Source organism: Trifolium pratense, linkage group LG7 (assembly GCF_020283565.1).
Source record: "Trifolium pratense cultivar HEN17-A07 linkage group LG7, ARS_RC_1.1, whole genome shotgun sequence".
NCBI lineage: Eukaryota > Viridiplantae > Streptophyta > Magnoliopsida > Fabales > Fabaceae > Trifolium > Trifolium pratense.
This window is the reverse complement of record NC_060065.1, coordinates 14,938,676-14,959,769: the sequence shown is the minus strand read 5'-3', so window position 1 is coordinate 14,959,769 and position 21,094 is coordinate 14,938,676. Positions and strand designations below refer to the sequence as shown.

At 34.4% G+C, this 21,094-nt stretch overlaps 2 protein-coding genes and 2 non-coding genes across 4 annotated transcripts; 1 reads left to right on the top strand and 3 right to left on the bottom strand.

Moving 5' to 3' along the window:
* Positions 1–28: 28 nt before the first annotated feature.
* LOC123898777 (GRAS family protein RAD1-like) lies at positions 29–2,228 on the top strand. Its single transcript, XM_045949790.1, has one exon. The coding sequence runs from the start codon at positions 151–153 to the stop codon at positions 1,777–1,779; it is 1,629 nt and encodes a 542-aa protein (XP_045805746.1). The 5' UTR covers positions 29–150; the 3' UTR covers positions 1,780–2,228.
* A 270-nt stretch (positions 2,229–2,498) lies between these two features.
* Positions 2,499–13,768, bottom strand: LOC123895542. Its single transcript, XM_045945951.1, has 9 exons — positions 13,514–13,768; positions 9,514–12,808; positions 9,353–9,418; positions 5,481–5,633; positions 5,158–5,321; positions 4,348–4,495; positions 4,134–4,256; positions 3,614–3,701; positions 2,499–2,924 (listed from the first exon to the last, which is right to left on the bottom strand). Exons 2-9 carry the CDS (start codon positions 12,733–12,735, stop codon positions 2,731–2,733), a joined length of 4,158 nt encoding a protein of 1,385 aa, XP_045801907.1. The 5' UTR covers positions 12,736–12,808; positions 13,514–13,768; the 3' UTR covers positions 2,499–2,730.
* On the bottom strand, positions 5,685–5,808 carry LOC123900216. Its single transcript, XR_006805869.1, has one exon. It is a non-coding gene; the product is annotated as a small nucleolar RNA snoR77 (small nucleolar RNA).
* A 2,368-nt stretch (positions 13,769–16,136) lies between the features above and the next one.
* Positions 16,137–16,209, bottom strand: TRNAR-CCG. The gene has a single exon. It is a non-coding gene; the product is annotated as a tRNA-Arg (tRNA).
* Positions 16,210–21,094: the final 4,885 nt, after the last annotated feature.

Here is a 21,094-nt window from a genome sequence, read left to right as displayed (position 1 = left end):
ATCTAATTTTGAACCTCTGTTATTGTTGAGAGTTAAATAGGGAAACTACCTTAATTATGTTATGTGCAATAAAGTGTCTAAGATATCACAAAATCACTTTATTCCTCCCCATCCTTTTTCTTCCAAGCTTTAAATACCTCAAATATAGCTATGGAGGACTTAAACATGTGGCTTTCTTTCTATATGAATGAAAGTGACAACCATGATTTCCCCATCAGAAGGTTTTGTCCTGCAAGAATGGAGCAAGATCAAGGAGGAGATTGCCATGACCAAGAAACAATACTTGATCATATTGAATTGTGTACTTTTGATACTAACACAACTCCTTGTTTATTAGCTTCTTCAGAAGTTGATGACTTTGTTGATAGTTTCATCAACATGGATCAGTACGAAGATCAAGAGTCTCAAGAGAATCATAATCATCATCAAAGTTTTTATCACTTTGTGGTGAATGAAGAAGATGATGATGTTGATGCATACTCCATTGGATATGTTCCAACCACAATGGAGGATGAAGAATTAGAGATATGTGATAATACCGCAATCACAATGGAGGAAGAAGAAGTTGAAATGAATGGCACTTTTGGTGCTATACCACAGGCACGAGCCAGTGTCGGTATGAACCAAGGCCTTGACTTGGTGCATACGTTGCTGGTTTGTGCTGAGGCCATAGGCTGTAGAGACAACCACCAGGCAAATTTGTTACTTGGGAAAATTTTGGCTATGGCAAATCCTTCAGGAGATTCATTGCAAAGAGTCTCTTACTGTTTTGCCAAAGGCTTGAAGTGTAGGTTATCACTTTATCCTCATAATAATGTATATTCAAATGGTGCACTCACAACAAGTGCTTCTAATGATGTTTCTTTGATCACTAGGGAAAATAAGTTGGAAGCTTTTCAACTTCTTTACCAAACAACACCCTACATTACTTTTGGTTTCATGGCTGCAAATGAAGCTATATGCCAAGGATCAAAAGGTAAAAGCTCAATACACATAATTGATTTAGGAATGGAGCATACTCTTCAATGGCCTTCCCTTATAAGGAACCTCGCTTCGAGGCCCGAGGGGCCTCCAAGGCTAAGGATAACAGGATTCAGTACGAACAAAGAAAACAATGCGAAACTTCACACTAGCATGAATTTTCTTGTGGAGGAAGCAATCTCATTAGGAATAGTCCTTGAATTTCACATAATATCAGAGCCGGCAACGCCTTCTTTTCTTACAATTGAGAACCTCAACTTGAGAGAAGGTGAATCGTTATTTGTTAATAGCATCTTAAAATTGCACAATTATGTGAAAGAAAGTAGAGGTTATCTAAAGGCAGTTCTTCAATCAATCAAGAAGCTAAGTCCAATTGCAGTGACAGTTATAGAGCAAGACACAAACCATAACGGACCTTTCTTTCTAGGGAGGTTTTTGGAATCACTTCACTATTACTCAGCAATATTTGATTCTCTTGAAGCATGTATGCCAAGAAATAGTCCTATTAGGATGAAAATAGAGAGAGCACATTTTGCAGAAGAAATTTGTAACATTGTTGCTTATGAAGGTCCCGATAGAATGGAGAGACATGAAAGAGTAGATCAATGGAGAAGACAATTAGGAAGAGCAGGATTTCATGTAATGCCACTCAAGTGTACAAGTCAAGCTAGAATGATGCTTTCTGTTTATGATTGTGAGGGATATACATTGTCATGTGAAAAGGGCTGTCTTTTACTTGGTTGGAAAGGAAGGCCTATTATGATGGCTTCTGCTTGGCAAGTGGCAAGTTTCTCATAAACAGATTTTGTTCTTTTGTAATCTGAAACCATTCATTTCAGATTACCGGTTGAGATAGTTTACTGTGTGCTTTTTCTTCGACAGAGAATGCAGAATCCAAATCCAAGAAAAAGGGAGTAGAATGATCATGCACTTATTCATTTCCATTATTTGTTTCTTTCAACATCAATTTAATTGAGTTAATCATATTAGTATACCTTCCTATTTCACTCAATTGAAGTGTATCATTTTTGAAAAAAGTCGAGTTAGTTATTTCTTATTGAACTTCTTGACCATGTATTTCAGTCTCAAATTTCATATGGTATTTGATATGAGCAGATAGCACCACAGCACATCCATTTTTCCCACCTTGCCAATCTGCATTGTAAGTTACAATTTTAGCATTTTTATTATTGTCAACTCACGATTGTAATCCCTCTAATATTATTTTCAATTTTTTGGCCTTATGTTTAAAAGTTATGCAATTTTGATCTATCTAATGTTAAAAATAGACTAATTATGAAAACAAAAATAGAGAAGTGAAATCATGAATCAATGATAACAAAGAGACCAAAATGCATTTAAGTCTCATTTTTTTCCTCCCAAACTGATATTATATGGATTAACAAAACTATTTTTGATTTGGTGGAAGAACACATTGAAAAAAAATCAGCTCCTTTGAAGTGAACAGCCCACTTTAGAGAACACAATGAATGATATCAATTGTAGATAAGATAGAGTAAGCAGCCACGAAAATGACGATTTTGCACTTGTATTGAAGCATTGGTATACAACAAGTTCTTTGTCTGGCATAGTATTAGATTATTATGTATATATCTAATCTAATCTATTTGAAAGAAAGAAAAATTCAAAACCTAAAGGTTAGCACCAACCCTGCTACAACTTCCCTGGAGTACCATTAAATAAATTAAATTTGAAATCATGAATAGCAATAATAATGCTATCTCTGACTCATTTAGATGGCTTGTTTCCCTGTGGCTTAGTTTGACTAGCTGCTGCGGACATTATGCGCAAGCGACTTGCAATTTCTGTGAAGGAAGGCCTGGCTACAGGATTCGGTGCCCAACATTGCTCCATCAGTGTTCTCCATTCGAGATCACAGTGGCTTGGAATGGCTGGCCGCAATGTGTTATTTACAATCCCACCTACATGCAGAGGAGACAAATATCAATGACAACTAATACTAACTTCAACAGCTATCTCACAAACATTTTATCATAAGCTCCTTTGAATACAAAATAAAATGTAGCTAATTGATTTTTTTATCGACTTAATGGCAGTATTGTCAATCACAGATCGTGGAACCTAGCAAATCTTTCAAATTTTGTTATGCTATATAACCTCTATTTTACAACACTATGTACTAAATTGCATATCGTGGAACAATAGCAGTTGGTTAAAATTCCACTACACTGTAGCACCACTATAACTGCTATTTGACAATACTGGTTGATTGTATAGGAGAAATATTGAAGAATGCTGCTCTACATAGGATAATCCTCTGATAAAAATAATAGAACTCCTTTGGGAATAAGCGCTCATCCCATTCAAGTATCAAACCCAAATTTATGTTTATGTTCTTTACTCTCTGCTTTTCCAATCCAATTAAACATGCGAGCGGAGAGAAGACTCTTATATTTGTTTCTCTATTTTCCCTCCGTCAATATTTTAGAGCAAAGAGAATGAAAAGGAAAATTAACACAGAAAGACTTTATTCTACCATCAAGTATGCTGTTGCTTCAATATAAAGTGGAAACCCATTTGAAAATGACGCAAAAGACTATATAGCTCTTCAACAAAAAATAAAAGACAAGCATGAAAAAAAAAATGTTACCTATAATTGCACCATAGTGCATATTGGCATATGGCTCCTCACCAGTTAAAATTTCCCATAAAAGTATGCCAAAGGAGAAGACATCAACCTACAAGATGAAAATGCAAATGCAGCAATCAATAGCTGCAACTTCACAAGAAGGTAAAACTATGGAAAACAAATAAGGGTGAAAACAAAAGATTTGAAGACTTACCTAGCCAGTTATTTTTTTGAGGTAAAGTCCAAATATAATATATTGAACATTAGATTTTTTTTCGGTAATAGAATAAAATAAGAAACTTCAAATGTGTAAGATTAAAAATGGTCAAATGAACATAATTATATTTCCAAAATTTGAGTGAATGAACATAAATATATTTCCAAAAGTTACGAAATGAAGGAAATTTCAACATCAAGAAGATACAATTTATTTCCCTAGTTAAATTTCAATACAACTTATTTCCTTAGTTGAATTTCAAATATGTGTCATGGAAAACTGGAGAAAATCATTTCATTAGAGTGAGATAACTTAAAATATTACCTTTTCTGAGACCTTGTTGCTGCTTCCATTAAGCAGCTCTGGTGCCATCCAAGGTAGAGTTCCCCGTACACCACCAGTAACTAAGGTATTTCGTTTAATTTTTGACAAGCCAAAATCACCAACCTGGGAAAGAAATTTTATGTTTCTTCTTAACACGGAAAAATTGTGATATATCAAGTTCGTAGAAGATTACACCAGTATTGATATTTGATACCTTGCATATTGGCCGTAAAGGATCTTTCAAGTTCACAAGCAAATTGTCGCATTTTAAGTCGAAATGCACAATGTTTTTTGAGTGTAAATATTCCATTCCGAAAGCTGCATCCATTGCAATAATCAGCCTTTTACGAAGATCAAGATACCTGAAAAAAAGCATGTTCAGATTCTTAAGCCAAACTAATAGTAAAACAGGACATGATATTTTACGAAGATCAAGATACCTGAAAAAAAGCATGTTCAGATTCTTAAGCCAAACTAATAGTAAAACAGGACATGATATTCATCACTTGAACATTCTTGCCGACACAATAAGGCCGCGTTTGCTTTGCAAAAACATTTTCTGTTTTCATTTTCTAAAATATGTGCTTATTTTAACTTGCTAATAAGATGTGAGACTTTTAAAATGAACAATTGTGACGACGGTAAGAGGAAGAAAGACTAGTAAGAGATGATGCATTTTTTTAAATAATGAAAACAATTTTTTGGCATTTTCATTGTTTCCAAAAAATGCCCATAATTGTTCACTTCAAGAGTCTAAATTAACACAAAATTTAGGAATTTGGAAATAGAAAACATATTCACAAAGTAAACGGAGCCTAAACTTTTAGGGTTTTTACGGTAGTGATGCTAATCACTTAAGCATCTATCAAATAATGAAAGCTATCCAAACAAATAGGTGTGCCTTCCATCCAAAAAATAAGTTATTATAGAAACTAGTTTTCATCAAATTTGATGCAGTAGTAGGCGTCGATCTTAAATAGTGTTTCATGGTAATAGAAATTCAAAAGCATTTTAAACGCATTACCTATCCTTGCGAAGTAATACATGCCTAAGAGAACCATCCACCATGTATTCTGTAACAGTAGCCATTGTTCCTCCTGGTCCATCTTGTACTACACCGTAAAATGCGACCACATTTGGATGATGAAGCTTCGAAAGAATGTCAGCTTCTCGCCAAAACTCTGCAGTCTGAGAAAAGATGCAAATATATATTTACTTGCCTCAAAATATAGGCTTGTCATTTTATAATTTCCTAACAATCACAAACAATAAAAAGCACTCTCTATTTCATTTTAAAGAAAAAGAAACTAGAACATTCTATCAAACAGACATTGAACGACAAGTTACCAGTCTCTCTTGCTCAGATGATCGACCGGTGAAGCAGCTCTTCTTTATTCTTTTGATAGCAACATCTGATCCTCTCCATTTTCCATGATACACAGTCCCAAATGTACCAGAACCTAGTTCCCTCAACTCTTCAAGATCTTCATTCTTAATGACCTACCAATTGCACCAAAACAATAAAATAACAAACCAAAGATATTTAGGCAAAAAGTATGTGAGCTTACTAGACCAGCTTCAGAGAAAAATCTCAGCAAGTCTGAAGAGCAAAAGTATTCGATTTATGAGCAGTTAAACACCTCTCATGCATTTAATTGTAGCAAGTAGGCTGCCTGAATCACCACTCCATAATTTCAATTTGCATCTTTAAAATACTTTTTCACAATCTTAAAATTTCATTACACATTTTTTGACAAAAAAAAAGAATAAAGAAAAATGTATCAACCATATCAAAGAGATCAGCTAGATTTATAAAAATACACTTCGTAACAAAAGTGCCAAACTCCAGACCCTTACAGAATTTATCTAATTTAATTTAATGGGGAAAGAAAAAATAACTGAAGTACGAATCAAATGAAAACTTAAAACAGAATTGATCTAAGAGACAGTTTTACTTTTGGAACTACAACTAAGACAGCAACTGTGCTGCTTGTTAACCCTAAGAAACACAAACCCAGTGTGCTAAACAATAACAAAAAAATAGTGTAGTAAAGATGGGAATGTTAAATGCACCAATGGATACTCAAGTCAATACAAGATTAAAAACAATTGTCGTACTAGTCAGGCAAAAGTTTAAGTAGCATTTCCTGAAAAGAGGGTGAAATAAACCTGCCTAAGGTGAAGTAGCATTTTTATTGAAAAGAGGGTGAAATAAACCTGCCTAAGGTGATTTGGTAATGTGAGATGAGACAAACAAAGACTGTACTAAGAAAATTATATCAAAATGGAAAATCTTTCAATTAAAAGAGGTGGACAAATCTAAAAAAAAAAAAAAAAACTTTAACGGGAAACATGACTTTTATCCAACCAAATTCCTTGAAAATTTGCTTTTTTATCACGCACAGTGGTATCATGCATCCATGTAGTGGCCTCACTTAAAATAAGACTAATTTGTTGACCATCTCTGAAACTATAGAAATGATCGCATGCTCCAGAAAATATTGTAAACACAAACAAGTCCAGAGAAGCATGACAGCTTCTCACAGAGATCCAAACAAGTCCAAATACAGCATGACAACTACGCAAAAACATCATAAGTCCCCTGATCCTACAACACGTGGAGCAATGCTTAAACTTTTTACAAATATGAAATATCATGTCTGGCCTGACATCATTACAGATTTTACCAAGTACATTTAAACCCATGTTCAAAGGAATTTTGACAGATCCTGCAACACATTGCAAAAGATCAAGTATTTGAAACCTAACAGAGAGTCGTGTTTTGTGCTTCTATATCTTGTTTTGGGAAGAAAATTTCAAAACATATCCATGATAAGAAGAAACCAACTACTACTAATCCATTAAGAGAATAGAAACCAGTGGTTCATGATTCTATGGAGTAGAGTCTAAAACCAAAACGCAAATTTATAAAGGACACTCCTTGAAACCTAGTGGAGAGTAAGAAAAACAACCTCTACAAAAATGATACATGCTTTAAAGGATGTGTCATGTTTACATCTTGAATATATTGTACGGATCCAGATCCAAACAACTATTACTATTAACACACTCCTGAAGAATTCATCTTAAATCAGACCTCAATAACCAAAGAAATAACTAAGAACCAGGCCCACCAAGTGTAAGCTTGTTAGCTCTAATGCATGGAACATGGCAAAAGATGACATATGTAAATTATATCAGCAACTTACTATTGTTGGAACTTGGATATGTGACTTATATATTGCGAAGTCATGGGAGGCAGAGTGGGCAGATTAATAAAGTTGGCAACAGCAACAAAAGAAGGTGTGGAACACAAAATCAAAAACACGGGGATGATGACAATATGTTGCAGAGACAGTGGAAACACGTGATGTTTGTTCAATTCTTTAATAAAAATATATTTTAAGCAAGTTTTGGTAAAATTTAATTTTAATCAGTTTTCAATGCAAACATAGTATAATGCAACAATGTATATTCTAGTAGTAGTGCAATAGATACTTCAAAGGATAAATAGAAATATGCAATATCTTCTTAAAAATGTTTATACACACACATAACATTTAAATATTGCCATGCCCATGTCCTACTTTTGTTTTATATATATATATATATATATATATATATATATATATATATATATATATATATATAGAGAGAGAGAGAGAGAGAGAGAGAGAGAGAGAGAGAGAGACAGTTCCGTTTACAAAAGTCAGATAACCAGCAGAGGCGGAGCTGCCTTAGGGATCGGCAGGGCCGCGGCCCGCCCCAAATTATTATTATTTTTCTTAAATAATAGGTATGTGTTTATACATATGTTGGCATTGATTTATTTGTGTATATATATATATATATATATATATATATATATATATATATATATATATATATATATATATATATATATATATATATGAGGAGGGTTATATTGACTCCAAGAGTAACTCAAAAGAGTTACTCCACATCCTAACCCTTTATTTTGTTTTAATCTAATGGACCAATATTAATCATCATTAGTAATTATGTGACCTCATGTTTCTTAACTATTCTCACAATATTTATGGATTCCATTTTATTTATTTCAATTTATGGTTTCCATTTATTACTTTATGTATATTCATTTTTTCCTAAAATATTAATACAAGAATCCAAAATTAATTATTGGTAAAAACAAAAACAGAAAGAAATGGTGCTGTTTTTTCCCACATTTTTTTCTTCTTATTTTTTTTTTATAAATAGGATATTTTCCTCTTTCAATTTACTTTGATCTTGATCTCTTGCATAAAAAAAAAAAATTACTTTGATCTTACACTAGCACGTATGGCAATCATGAATTTCTTTTGGTTTTTTTGGTTGATAAATAAGAAGAAATGGTGAATGATTTTATGATAATCAATGGAAAAGAAAATAATGATTTATTTTTTTCGGAAAAAAAAAAGACTTTTTTTTTTGGTTTACGATGACCGTGGATCGAACCCAAGACCTATAACATACTACCCAAATACATCATCAATAGACCAAACTTAGTGACTTTAAAAATTAAATAAATAATACTTTTGATAGAATAAAAGGAAATGTAAATATAGAGTAATTAAAGGAATCTATAAATATTGTGAGAATAGTTAAGAAACATGAGGTCACATGATTAGTAATGATGATTAATATTGGTCCATTAGATTAAAACAAAATAAAGGGTTAGGATGTGGAGTCAATATAACCCTCCTCAATATTAAACGTTGCAATAAATAGTGTAAGGCTTAGTGGTTGTATTTTTGTTTTGTTTCTGTAGGGCGTGGTTTCGATTCCTCATTCATACATTTTTTTTTCCCCTAAACATATGGGATTTGACCCTGAATTAGTCTTTACCATAAAATGAATCAAACCTTCCACTTAACCAACAATAAATTATGCTCATTTAATTACTATTTGCCTATTGTTTTCCTATTTGCGTAAGTCACTCTATTCTTCTCTTTGTTTATGTTGTCATGTTTCTATGTGTTGTCTCACTTCTTTTTCTGAATTTTTGGGAGAGGGGAGGTCAATTTGCAGAAAACATAAAAAATGATACCTTCAAATAGTGGATAAATTGAAGATTTCTCAATACAATACTCCTAAACCCATTAAAGGCATACTTAGTGCATTACCAAAGTAGATAAAAAAAAATCTACAGAGAAGATGACCAGATCAAATAAGAATGTTCAAGGGAAAGAATGAGACTTTACCTGGACTGAACCGATATCAAAATTTCCTGAAGATAGATTGCAGTTTTTGGTTGCAAACTTCCCATCCTAAGTTAAAGCATAAGAACTATTGTCAGTGGAAAACCATATATAGACATATACTGAAATTAAAAAACAAAAAAAATTAAAATGAAAGTCATTACCTTGTACCCAGACTCTTGTGCTCCTACATTCTCCAACATTTTGTCGAACTGCATACTTTTGGTGTCATTAAGTTGGGATTGATCATAATTGGACTTCAGAACATGGGTTTCTGCTCCAATCCTTCTATGTAAGTCCTGATTTTCTTCACCAAAATTGAGGTGGGAATCCTCATGATCTAGACGAACTCTATCAGTTGTTTGACGTGTAGCATGATGCGAAAAACCAAGATGATCTTGATCAATAAGAGAAACATTGTCAAGCCCTTGTGCCAGCTTTCCAAAGTATGACCAACTTTTAGGTTCGTGATTTTCCATATTTACACTATAGCCTATTCCGTCTGCGGGTAGTGGGTGACTGGGGGGGTCTTCTTGGAGTATTGCTTTAGAATACATATCAGAAAGCAATTCACGGGGGAATCGATCATCGATATCAATTAGAATGTCACCTTGTACTTGCTTGGAAACATTTGGGGGAAAATCTGGAGAAACATCGTTTGTTACGTTCCCAGCTAAAGAAACAGGTTGTTCTTGCACCATGTGGTTATCATTAGATTCCTTCCCATAGGCCTCACCCCAATCAATCTCTGGAAGATTAGATGCTATAACATCAAGGCGCTCAACAGAGGAAACATGATGAAGAGCAGGAAGATCTGATTTACCACATTTAGTTTCGGTTTCATCAAACAAGGGCTTGGTATGGTTATCTTTAGTTTCCACGTCTTTCATTCCTTCGTTACTCAGTAAGGCTTGCTTCAACTTGGGACCCATGTGCTCAGATAGGTTTGGCTTTATCTCGCTGTTTGTATCAAGCAACAGTTTATTCATTTGATGGGTGGCAAACCCATTGTCAACGGTACGGTCATCTGCGGGAAAGGGCTTTGCAGAAATACTTGGTTTCTCATCTGGATCTAACAGATTACCATCATGCAAGTTTTTGCCAGATTCTGTTACTGGACCCTCTGGCTTGCTATCGGAAAGCAAATCTGACGCGTGAAACTGCGAGCTGTGCGCATCATCTGACTTTGAGGATCGGTTCAGGACCTCTACTTGCTCCCTCGGAGCTCTTTCTGAATAGTAAACTCTTTTAGGAACTGGAGGAGGATGAAGACAACTCAAATCAATTCCATTGGAGTGGGAATCAACATAATTAGGAACAACTGAACTGCTAGATGTACAAGAGGCCTCTTCACAATCATGGTGCGGAACTTTTTTTGTGCAAGGAGACGAAGGTAGATGCCCCTCAGGCATAACTACAGTTGATGCTTCAGGACCATTATTTTTCAAGTAATCATCAAAGGGCTGTGACGGAGACGGGGCTGGGGTTTCCAAGGATAGAATGTTACCATGGTCACTCCCTTGTTTTCCTGAATTATCCCTTATAGTTTCCACCTGTGAGGTAGATAGTTCAGATTTTTGAATTTGTACTCCACTAGGTGGATGGTCTTCATTCAGAATAGCTGGTTGATTGTTCAAAAGATGTGGAGCCATAGAAATAGAAGCCTCACCAACAACAGGGTTATGAGAGGGATGAAGGCCATGGTGAACAGCATATTGAGGACTCATTTCTGCAGATTGCGTCATTTGGTCACCATTAGTCAGCTGATCAGTTTCATAAGCATCTGGAGACGTCGGTAATACTTGCTGTGACGACTGGGTATCCAATGGAGTGTCAGATTTGTTAGTCAAGGGAGCATTCCTGACACCTAGAGATGTCGGTAATACTTGCTGTGAAGACTGGGTAGGCAATGGAGTGTCAGATTTGTTAGTCAAGGGAGCATTCCTGACACCTATAGACATCGGTAATACTTGCTGTGAAGACTGGGTATTCGTTGGAGTGTCAGGTTTGTTAGTCAAGGGAGCATTCTTGACACCTATAGATGCCGGTAATACTTGCTGTGAAGACTGGGTATCCAATGGAGTGTCAGATTTGTTGGTCAAGGGAGCACTCCTAACACCTATAGACGTCGGTAATACTTGCTGCGAAGAGTGGGCATCCAATGCAGTGTCAGATTTATTAGTCAAGTGAGCACTCCTGTCACCTATAGATGTCGGTAATACTTGCTGTGAAGACCGGGTATCCAATGGAATGTCAGATTTGTTAGTTGATGGAGCATTCCGGACACCTATAGACGTCGGTAATACTTGCTGTGGAGACTTGGTAGCCAATGGAGTGTCAGACTTGTTAGTCAAGGGCGCATTCCTGACACCTATAGATTCTACAGCAACATTACTAGTCTCCCTTTCAATAGCTTTTTTGTCAAATTCACGTATACCATTGGCTGAAATGCTGACACCAAGTGGGGTTGAGTTGTTTCTTGATCCCAAGTCCATGCCATTAACAGCAACAACATACTGGAACTCAGAATCATCACCAATGCTGCTGAGAGCAAACTGAGCATCTTTTAAATCACTCATTGAAAACAAAAAAATCCTAAGCTTTTGTGGGGGATCTCTATCTTCTATAAGATTATACTCCTCCATCATATTTTGTAAATCCTCATCAGATGATACAGATACCAAAGCATCCAGATCTTCCCCAGGAAGTTGATACTTTAGTATATGAACCAGGTTGTAGATTAACAATGCTCTCTGCCTAAGCTCCGGCCAAGATATGTCTTTTCTCAGACGAAGAATACGTGTCTGACCACCCACATACCTTAGTTTTCCATCACTTGGCCTTGGTAATATTCTACCACCAAAGCTACAAAGACACTTCATCATCCTTGATGAGCAATCCGAGCCACCATAAGAACCACACCCTCGCCCAAATTGACCACTGTCTTGATTCAACAGAGTTCTTGGTGTTGATCGAATTGACCCATAATTGCTTCTGTCTCCATGTAACCATGTGCTCTGTCTGTTAAACTCTGTTAAGCCTCTATCAACCGTTGGGAGCATAGAAACGCCAGAGCCATTCTCAAATCCTGCATGACTGATGCCTAAAACACCTTTCGGTTCCATACCATTAGTTGTAGAATTGGAATCACTGACATTTGAAAATACAGGCTTCGTGAGATTTGCCCTGTCTCTCATAAATTCAAGAGAAAATTCCTCACCAGTTTGTATTGAATAATTCCGTACTTGTTTAATGTCTGATTTATTAGCATACATGCTGTCCAGATAGTCCTGCATTATTGACTGAGATCCAGGCTGGATTTCCTCATTTCTAGGTTCCATGGTATTGCATTGAAGCTGTTTGTCGAATCTTGATTGTTCCATCATGCCATTTTTGTTTTCTCTTGACAACAGAATAATACTGACCGAGTAAAAAACAAGTTCTAAACTTCCAGTAATGCTGTAGACACCATGCAGAAATGTGAAAGATCAGAAAACTTTGTTACAAAAATCACAACTTAACTGTGTAATTTCATGTGAACATAATGGAACAAAGGCAATAAGCTCGAGCAACATATGGATATGCAAAAATATGGTAAGTGGAGAAGTAAATAAAGAAACTCAGCATATGCATTCTTCAGTAACATAATGGTAGCCGTAAGCGTCATATTATGTCAAATAACATGAAAAAGTACTAATTTGTATAACATCATAAATCATAAACACATGTGAATTTCAAGAATTAATAACAAATTTTGTTGCAGACTCATAAATCATAACCTAATTTCATTTGGGAATGACCAGACACCACTCTAATATGTTATTGCCAGCTCACAAGTGAAAAGTTTCTTAATAGATTCTGAAATAAATTGCACACATTAAATGTATGCATTGAATATAGTACTGAATTCCCATTGTTATCATAATGTGTTTTTCTTATAATCCTAAATTAACACAAGATTATGATCAACTTAGGGTTATTTTATTTTACACTAATCATCTTCAACCACAAAAACAAAACAATATACATGATGAATAAAAGTAAAAAATTAAAACTTTTTCACATAAAAGCAAAAACCCTCAACAATAACAACATTTATAAAAGAAAATGAAGAAAAAAACAGCAAGAATTATTAGAATTGAAGAAGAAAATGAATCTTGGTACCTGATGATAACAGAATGGTTGAAGATGAGGGAAAAAAGAAGAGAATTTAGAAGTGGAAAGTGCGATTTGAGTGATGAAATGAAAGAACGCGGTTAGAATTTGTGTTAAGACGCTATCTTTGGGTGAGTCTGAATCTGTTTCCAATCAATTTTCCGGGAAAATGACGGCACTTTCACTTTCTCGCTCTGGGGATGTTTCTCTCTCTACAAATTGCTGTGTGTGTTTGTTTCTGCGCCGCTTTTATTTCAAGTTTTTTTTTTTTTGTTTCTCCTGCGTTGTATTATAGTGATTATTTATTTACTGCTCATACTCTTATTATAATAATAACTAGTCTCACACCCGTGCGATGCACAGGTGTTATGTCGTATTTTATATTATAATGTTGAAAAATTATTCGTATAAATTGTAACAATAAGTATTATAAAATGAAAATAATAATAATAATAATAATAATAATAATAATAATATAAAAGTGATGTACTTATCACTTCCTCCAACCAATATATATACCTATATGTATAGAGAATGAGTACGGACCATCAAAATTGAATGAATTTTTTTTTGTGGGGTGCGTCAGCCAATGCAATAGTGCAACGCATAGGCGACACACTAAAATTGAATGAAATATGATAATGATAATGGTTATTATATATTTCAATCTCATAACCTAACTTTTTGCATAACCTTCACTCTTCTCTAAAATTATAATGTAATTAAGTCAATAATGTATACACTCTTCGTATTTTTTTGTGTGACTAAATTATAAACTCTTTGTTGTTTCTATGAAAACGGTTGACATTTAAATGGGATAAATGTTGAAAGAGAATCCAACTATGTTCATCTTCATTGTCACTAAGAAATGTTATAATAATGTAGAAAAGTGTAACATATTGTGACATCAATTTTTGGATAATTGGAGAGGTATAATTCAATAATAATGTAGAAAATTGTAACATCTTGTGACATCAATTTTTGGATAATTGGAGAAACATAATTCTTTATTATTTATTATGAGATTGATATAATATAAAAAAAAATAGAGATGAAAATGATATAATATAAGGAAGTGATGTGGCATTATTGTGTGATTTAATTGGATGTAAGTGGGTGATGTGGATTAGGGTTAAGATGGATAGTAGGAGAACTATCTAGGAATTATATATATAGATATAGATTATGAGATTGATATAATATAAAAAAAAAAATAGAGATGAAAATGATATAATATAAGGAAGTGATGTGGCATTATTGTGTGATTTAATTGGATGTAAGTGGGTGATGTGGATTAGGGTTAAGATGGATAGTAGGAGAACTATCTAGGAATTATATATATAGATAATAATAATCATAATAATAATGATACTTTTTGTATGCATTAAGAAAAGTGGTGAGTGTGTAAAAAAAAAAAAGTGAGTACACAATGTATTTTGATGATATTTAGTGATCTCTTTCGGTTTAATAAAAAATTCTGAATACAAATTTAATTTTGAAATTAGTCTACGTAATTTTTACAAAAGATAAAAGAAAAGATACTCGATTCATAAATTTGAATAAAGGTGTTTAGACTAATTTTTCATATATAAAATAATTTTTTTATAATAATATTATAAGATAAATTAATAATATACATGTAAAATAAAAGATGTATTAATTTGTTTTTTTGTTTCGTCAATTTGCACTTCCATTGTGATTTTTGTGCACATGTCTCGTAAGTTATCCAAAGGTACGATGTCTGACTCAATTTAAGATTTTCAAGCTTTAAAAGTATTGAAGTCTTGTGGTCTAATCCTCCCTTGGGCTGGATCAAGATTAATATAGACGAAGCTCTTCGTGGAGTCGTGAGTCTCTCGGTCATGCTTCGATTGGATTGAATTTTAAATATCGTTTTGGTGTGATCAAATGTGGTTTTAACTCTTAAATCGATATTCAAGCATCCTTGTTTGTTGAGCTTATTGTTGCCGTGAAGAGAGTTGAGTGGCAAAGAAGTATTGACGTTCTTTGTTGAGCTTATTGGTTAGAGTGTGATTCTAAACTGGTCGTGGATGTTTTACTATATTTTTATTGTTCTTTGGAGACTTCACAATCAGTAGGTTAATTATACGACTTAACATTTGTTCTCACATGTATTTTCATGTTTCTCGTATTTTAGATAGATTCTCATTGTGTAAACAAGTTAGCTAATTAAGAATTGTCTCATGTCGGCAATTATTTTGTTGGGATCATGTTCCTAGTTTTATCTTTGATGAATATTTTAGAAATAAAATGAATAGATTTTTTTTTATATGTTTGTATAAAATTAAAATTAATTGTTAAGCGTTAACAATGTCAAATAATTTTATATCAGTTGACGCTTATCATATTTTACAATGATTGTCTGAGTTTCGACCGCGACTCCTGCAATTAAAATGCGACGTCTCTACTGACAGAGCTAAGCTCAATTTTATTACTACAATTTAAATAAATTATTTAATTAAAAGATATTTTTTATTTAAAAAACAAATATAATTATAAATATTAATTAATTCCACAAATTAATGTAGAGTAAAAGTTTTGTTTTTTTTTTGGGTAAAAAAGAGGAGCAAATAGACACTGCTTGCAAAGATAATTAAAAAAAATCATTATTCGACCGCGACGGGACTCGAACCCACAATCTCCCGCTCCGGAGGCGAGCGCCTTATCCATTAGGCCACGCGGTCAACTTATATTTGCTTAGTTGTAATCATTTTTGTGTCGGGCACGGTATGCGTGTATATAAGTTCATTTTTTAGTTAGATTAGTCTCTTTCTCCAAATCACATCAATAGTTAGAAATGTATATTTTTATACGATATCAAAATGCAGTGTAAAAGTTTAGAAATCCAAATAAAATTACTCATGAAATTTTTCGGACAGTTTATAATTTTATAATGTGAAACAAATGTAGTACTGTATTAAATTTGTTGGGGTGCAACGATTAAAAAAAATGATTGAGGTGCATGGATTAACTGAAGGGGTGAAAAGTAAATAAATTTCCAAAAAGAAAGCGCTTCATAGGAATTGACGGTTAGCCAAGCCACTTTTGTTGAGATTGGCTACTGGCTAGGCTACACTCTATCTCTAACAAACAAACAAATGAATCTCTCAGGTTCCGTTCCTATCAGAGCTCCTCTCTAACCATTGATGATTCAGATTCTGATTTTGATCTTTCAACTTTCGAAACCGCCTCGCATTCTACCTAGAACATGAACTAGAACCACATTATACCTCTCAAGAAGAAGAGGAAGTTGTTTTGATGATATGGTAGGCTTATTAGAATCCAATCCAATGCTGAGGATTTTGTCCACAGTATTATGATGCTGGAGCAGAATACAAGTGCTGATTATTTAGGAGAACATAATCCTGAAACAGGTGAATCTCTCTCAGATGCTTTTGCTGAAAATGTTGAAAGTAGTTTAGGACATTGCCAAGAAAATATTGAATGTAGTGCTACAAACAATGTTAAGGATATACTATTCAAATTAAGGAAAATATCAAGATGCTAATGAATGCCAAAGTTTCAGCAAATCAACTAGGCGTGTGAATTGTGTAAGCATGTGCTGGCAGCGTTGTACATATCTGCTCAACATAAAATCAAAGCATATAACTTATATTAGGAAATTGTATATCAATTGTATTTAATAGTTTTTTCTATTATAGGCAAATTATAGGCTGGAGTTTAATATACAGATTCTTGTATACTCATATATATATATATATATATAGAGAGAGAGAGAGAGAGAGAGAGAGAGAAAGAGAGCAAATCACATGAATAAAATAAACGATTCCGATACAATTTCCAACTGTCCTCCTTTTTCTATGTATTGATATATTGCTTAATTTATATGGTATCAGAGTTGTTTTATCCTGGTTAATATCCATTGCTGACTTCCTTTCTTTTTCATTGACATTTTTTTTCCCTCTGTCACCATGTATGATATCCCACCCCTAATCACTCCAGTCCCTTCTTCCGCCAATCCACCCATCACTGATCACTCAAACACAGATCCCTGTGTTATTCACCATTCAGATAACCCTTCAACTATCCTTGTTACACATTTACTTACCGGTGATAACTATGGTTCATGGAGTTGCGCCGTGACAATGGCACTTCGTGCCAAAAACAAAATCGGTTTTGTCGATGGGACACTTACAAGTCCAAAAAAAGAAAGAAGATCTTTCTAAATGGCAACGATGCAACGATATGGTTGCAAGTTGGATCCTTAACTCGGTTTCAACCGAGATTCGCCTAGTATTTTTTACGCTGAAACTGCAGCGCAAATCTGGACCGATCTAAAAGATCGATTCTCTCAGTCAAATGCTCCTAAAATATATCAATTGAAACAATCAATCTCCGCCCTCAAACAAGAAGGCATGTTTATTTCTCTTTATTTCACTCAACTTAAATCCCTTTGGGATGAACTAAATTCTATTGCTCCTGTCAAACCATGTATCTGCGGTAATGCTAAAAGCATCATTGACCAGCAAAATCAAGACCGAGCAATGGAATTCCTTCAAGGAGTTCATGATTGTTTCTCGGCTGTCCGCAGCCAAATCCTTTTCATGGATCATTTTCCATCCATTCAGCGAATCTATAATATAGTTCGCCAGGAAGAAAAACAACAAGAGATCAATTTTCGACCTCTAAAGTGTCATATCGCAATCAAGGAAAACGTCTGCGTCCTTATTGTGAGAACTGCAATAAGTATGGTCACACTATTGCTACTTGCTATCAGATTCATGGTTTTCCAAGTAAGCCACAAAAGAAATCAGAACCATCATCGTCCACTTCCGCTAATCAACTGTTAAGCGCACAGTATCAAAAACTCCTATCTCTCTTAGCTAAAGAGGACACTGTGGGATCCTTAGTGAACTTGGCAGGTACAGCTTTTACTTGTGTTCCCTTTTCATGGATCATCGATTCCGATGCTTCTAATCATATTTGCACCTCTCTTTCTTATTTTTACATATTCTCCTGTTAATAATCATATATTTGTTCAACTGCGTGACGATTCTCACGCGCCTGTGAAACACATAGGCACTATTAATTGTTCACCGTCACTTACACTCACGAATGTTTATCACATTCCGACTTTCAAATTCAATCTATTGTCTATTTCACAATTAACAAAATCAATAAACTGTGATGTAATATTTTCATCCTCTAGTTGCATATTTCAGGACCGTGCAACGAAGAAGATGATTGGTCAGGCTAGTGCTCAGAATAGACTCTTCTATATGAATGCTGAATCAGTATCAAATAAACATGACAAGGATCACTATTGCCTTAGTCATTCATCAAGTTCTTTTTTTAGTTCTAAGCATTGTAATAAGGTTGACCTATGGCATTCACGCCTCGGTCATCCATCTATGTCACGTTTCAATTTCATTGTTAAGAATTCTCCAAATATTAATGCGAATAAAGATTTTATTTATGACGTTTGTCCGCGTGCGAAACAATCACGTTTACATTTTTCTTCAAGAACATCATATTCATCTCATTGTTTTGAATTAATTCATGTTGACATTTGGGGTCCATTCTCCATTCCATCAAACAATGGATCACGTTTTTTTCTAACAATTGTCGATGATTATTCGCGATGTACTTGGTTGTACCTAATGCAACATAAATCTGAAACATTCACAATGTTAGTTCATTTTTTTAATCAAATAAATCGTCAATTTAATTCTAAAATCAATCAAGTCAACTCATGAAATGGAGACATATTTCTTCCCCAACTTCAAGCCATCCGTTCTGACAACGGTTCAGAATTTTTGTCCAAACAAATGCAAACATGGTTTCATGACCATGGCATCATTCATCAACGTAGTTGTGTTGCAACTCCTCAACAAAATGGAGTTGTGGAGCGAAAACATCGACATCTTCTAGATGTTGCAAGAGCGTTACGCTTTCAAGCGAACTTACCCCTTTCTTTTTGGGGTGAATGTGTCCTTACTGCAGCATATCTTATAAACAAACTTCCTACTCCTATCCTAAAATATAAATCTCCCCATCAAATTTTACTTGGTTCTCCTCCTTCATACTCATCACTTCGTGTTTTTGGATGTCTGTGTTTTGCTAAAAATATGAATATTCAACATAAATTTGATGAGTGGTCCAAACCTGGTATTTTTGTTGGTTACCCTTTTAATCAAAAAGGATATCGCATATATGATATGAAAACTCGTTAAATATATGTCTCTCGCGATGTTCAGTTTTATGAAACTATATTCCCTTATCAATATCTTCAATCTCCTCCTTTTAATAATGCAATAAGCATCAACACTCAAATTCTTGATTCTGAATTTGACGACTCGTCTTCCACTTTACCAACTCAACCTAATAACCCTCCTATAAATAGTCACAATGATAATCCAAATGACGCAATTGTGACTATTCCCACTTCTCTGGATGATACCTCATCCGATCTCTCAACATTTCATGTAGAAACACTCCAAGAAAATCCTTCTACAGAAGTAAACCCCTCAGACCGTCGTTATCCTCAACGTATTCGTACTCCTTCCATTCGTCTCACGGATTACGTAAGTAACATTAATCATGTTACATCAAAAATTAATTTTCCTTTGGAAAATTATTTATCATTATCAAATCTAAGCACTTCTCATCGAGCTTTTCTCATCAATATCATTGAGAATAAAGAACCAAAATCTTATTCTCAAGCCATACAATCAGCTGAATGGCGTGAAGCTATGGCTAAAGAAATTCAGGCCCTTGAATCAAACAACACTTAGGTTTTATGTCCTCTCCCAGAAGGTAAATCTGCAATCGGTTGTAAGTGGGTTTACAAAATCAAATATCAATCTGATGGTACCGTTGAGAGATATAAGGCTTGTTTAGTTGCCAAAGGATACTCTCAAGTTCAAGGCATTGATTATCATGATGCCTTTGCACCAGTCGCCAAACTAGTCACAATTCGACTTCTTCTCTCCATCGCTGCTATTAAAAATTGGTCATTACATCAACTTGATGTTAACAATGCTTTTCTTCAAGGAGATCTCAATAAAGAAGTTTATATGAAATTACCACCTAAATTCTCTCATAAGGGGAAACCATATGTTTGCAAATTAAACAAATCAATTTATAGTCTTAAACAAGCTTCGCGTCAATGGTTCTCAAAATTCTCCACCACTCTCATTCAAAAGGGTTTTTGTCAATCAATTTATGATTATAATCTATTCACTTAGAATTGTGATCAAACGACTATATTTGTCCTTGTTTACGTTGATGACATCATCATCACTGACAATAATAAAGATGCCATCTCAGATATAAAGCGAGTCCTTGCTAAGTCTTTCTCTATCAAAGACCTTGGTAATCTTTCCTACTTTTTAGGCATTGAGGTATCCCGTTCTAAAAAGGGAATATTCCTATGTCAAAGAAAATATACACTTGACATTTTATCTGACTCTGGTATGACTGGTTGTCGACCATCCGATTTTCTTATGGAGCAACACCTTCGTCTACAGCCCAATGACGGAAGCCCTCTTCCTGATTTGACAGTCTATCGTCGTGTCATTGGTCGTCTATTATATCTAACAGTGACAC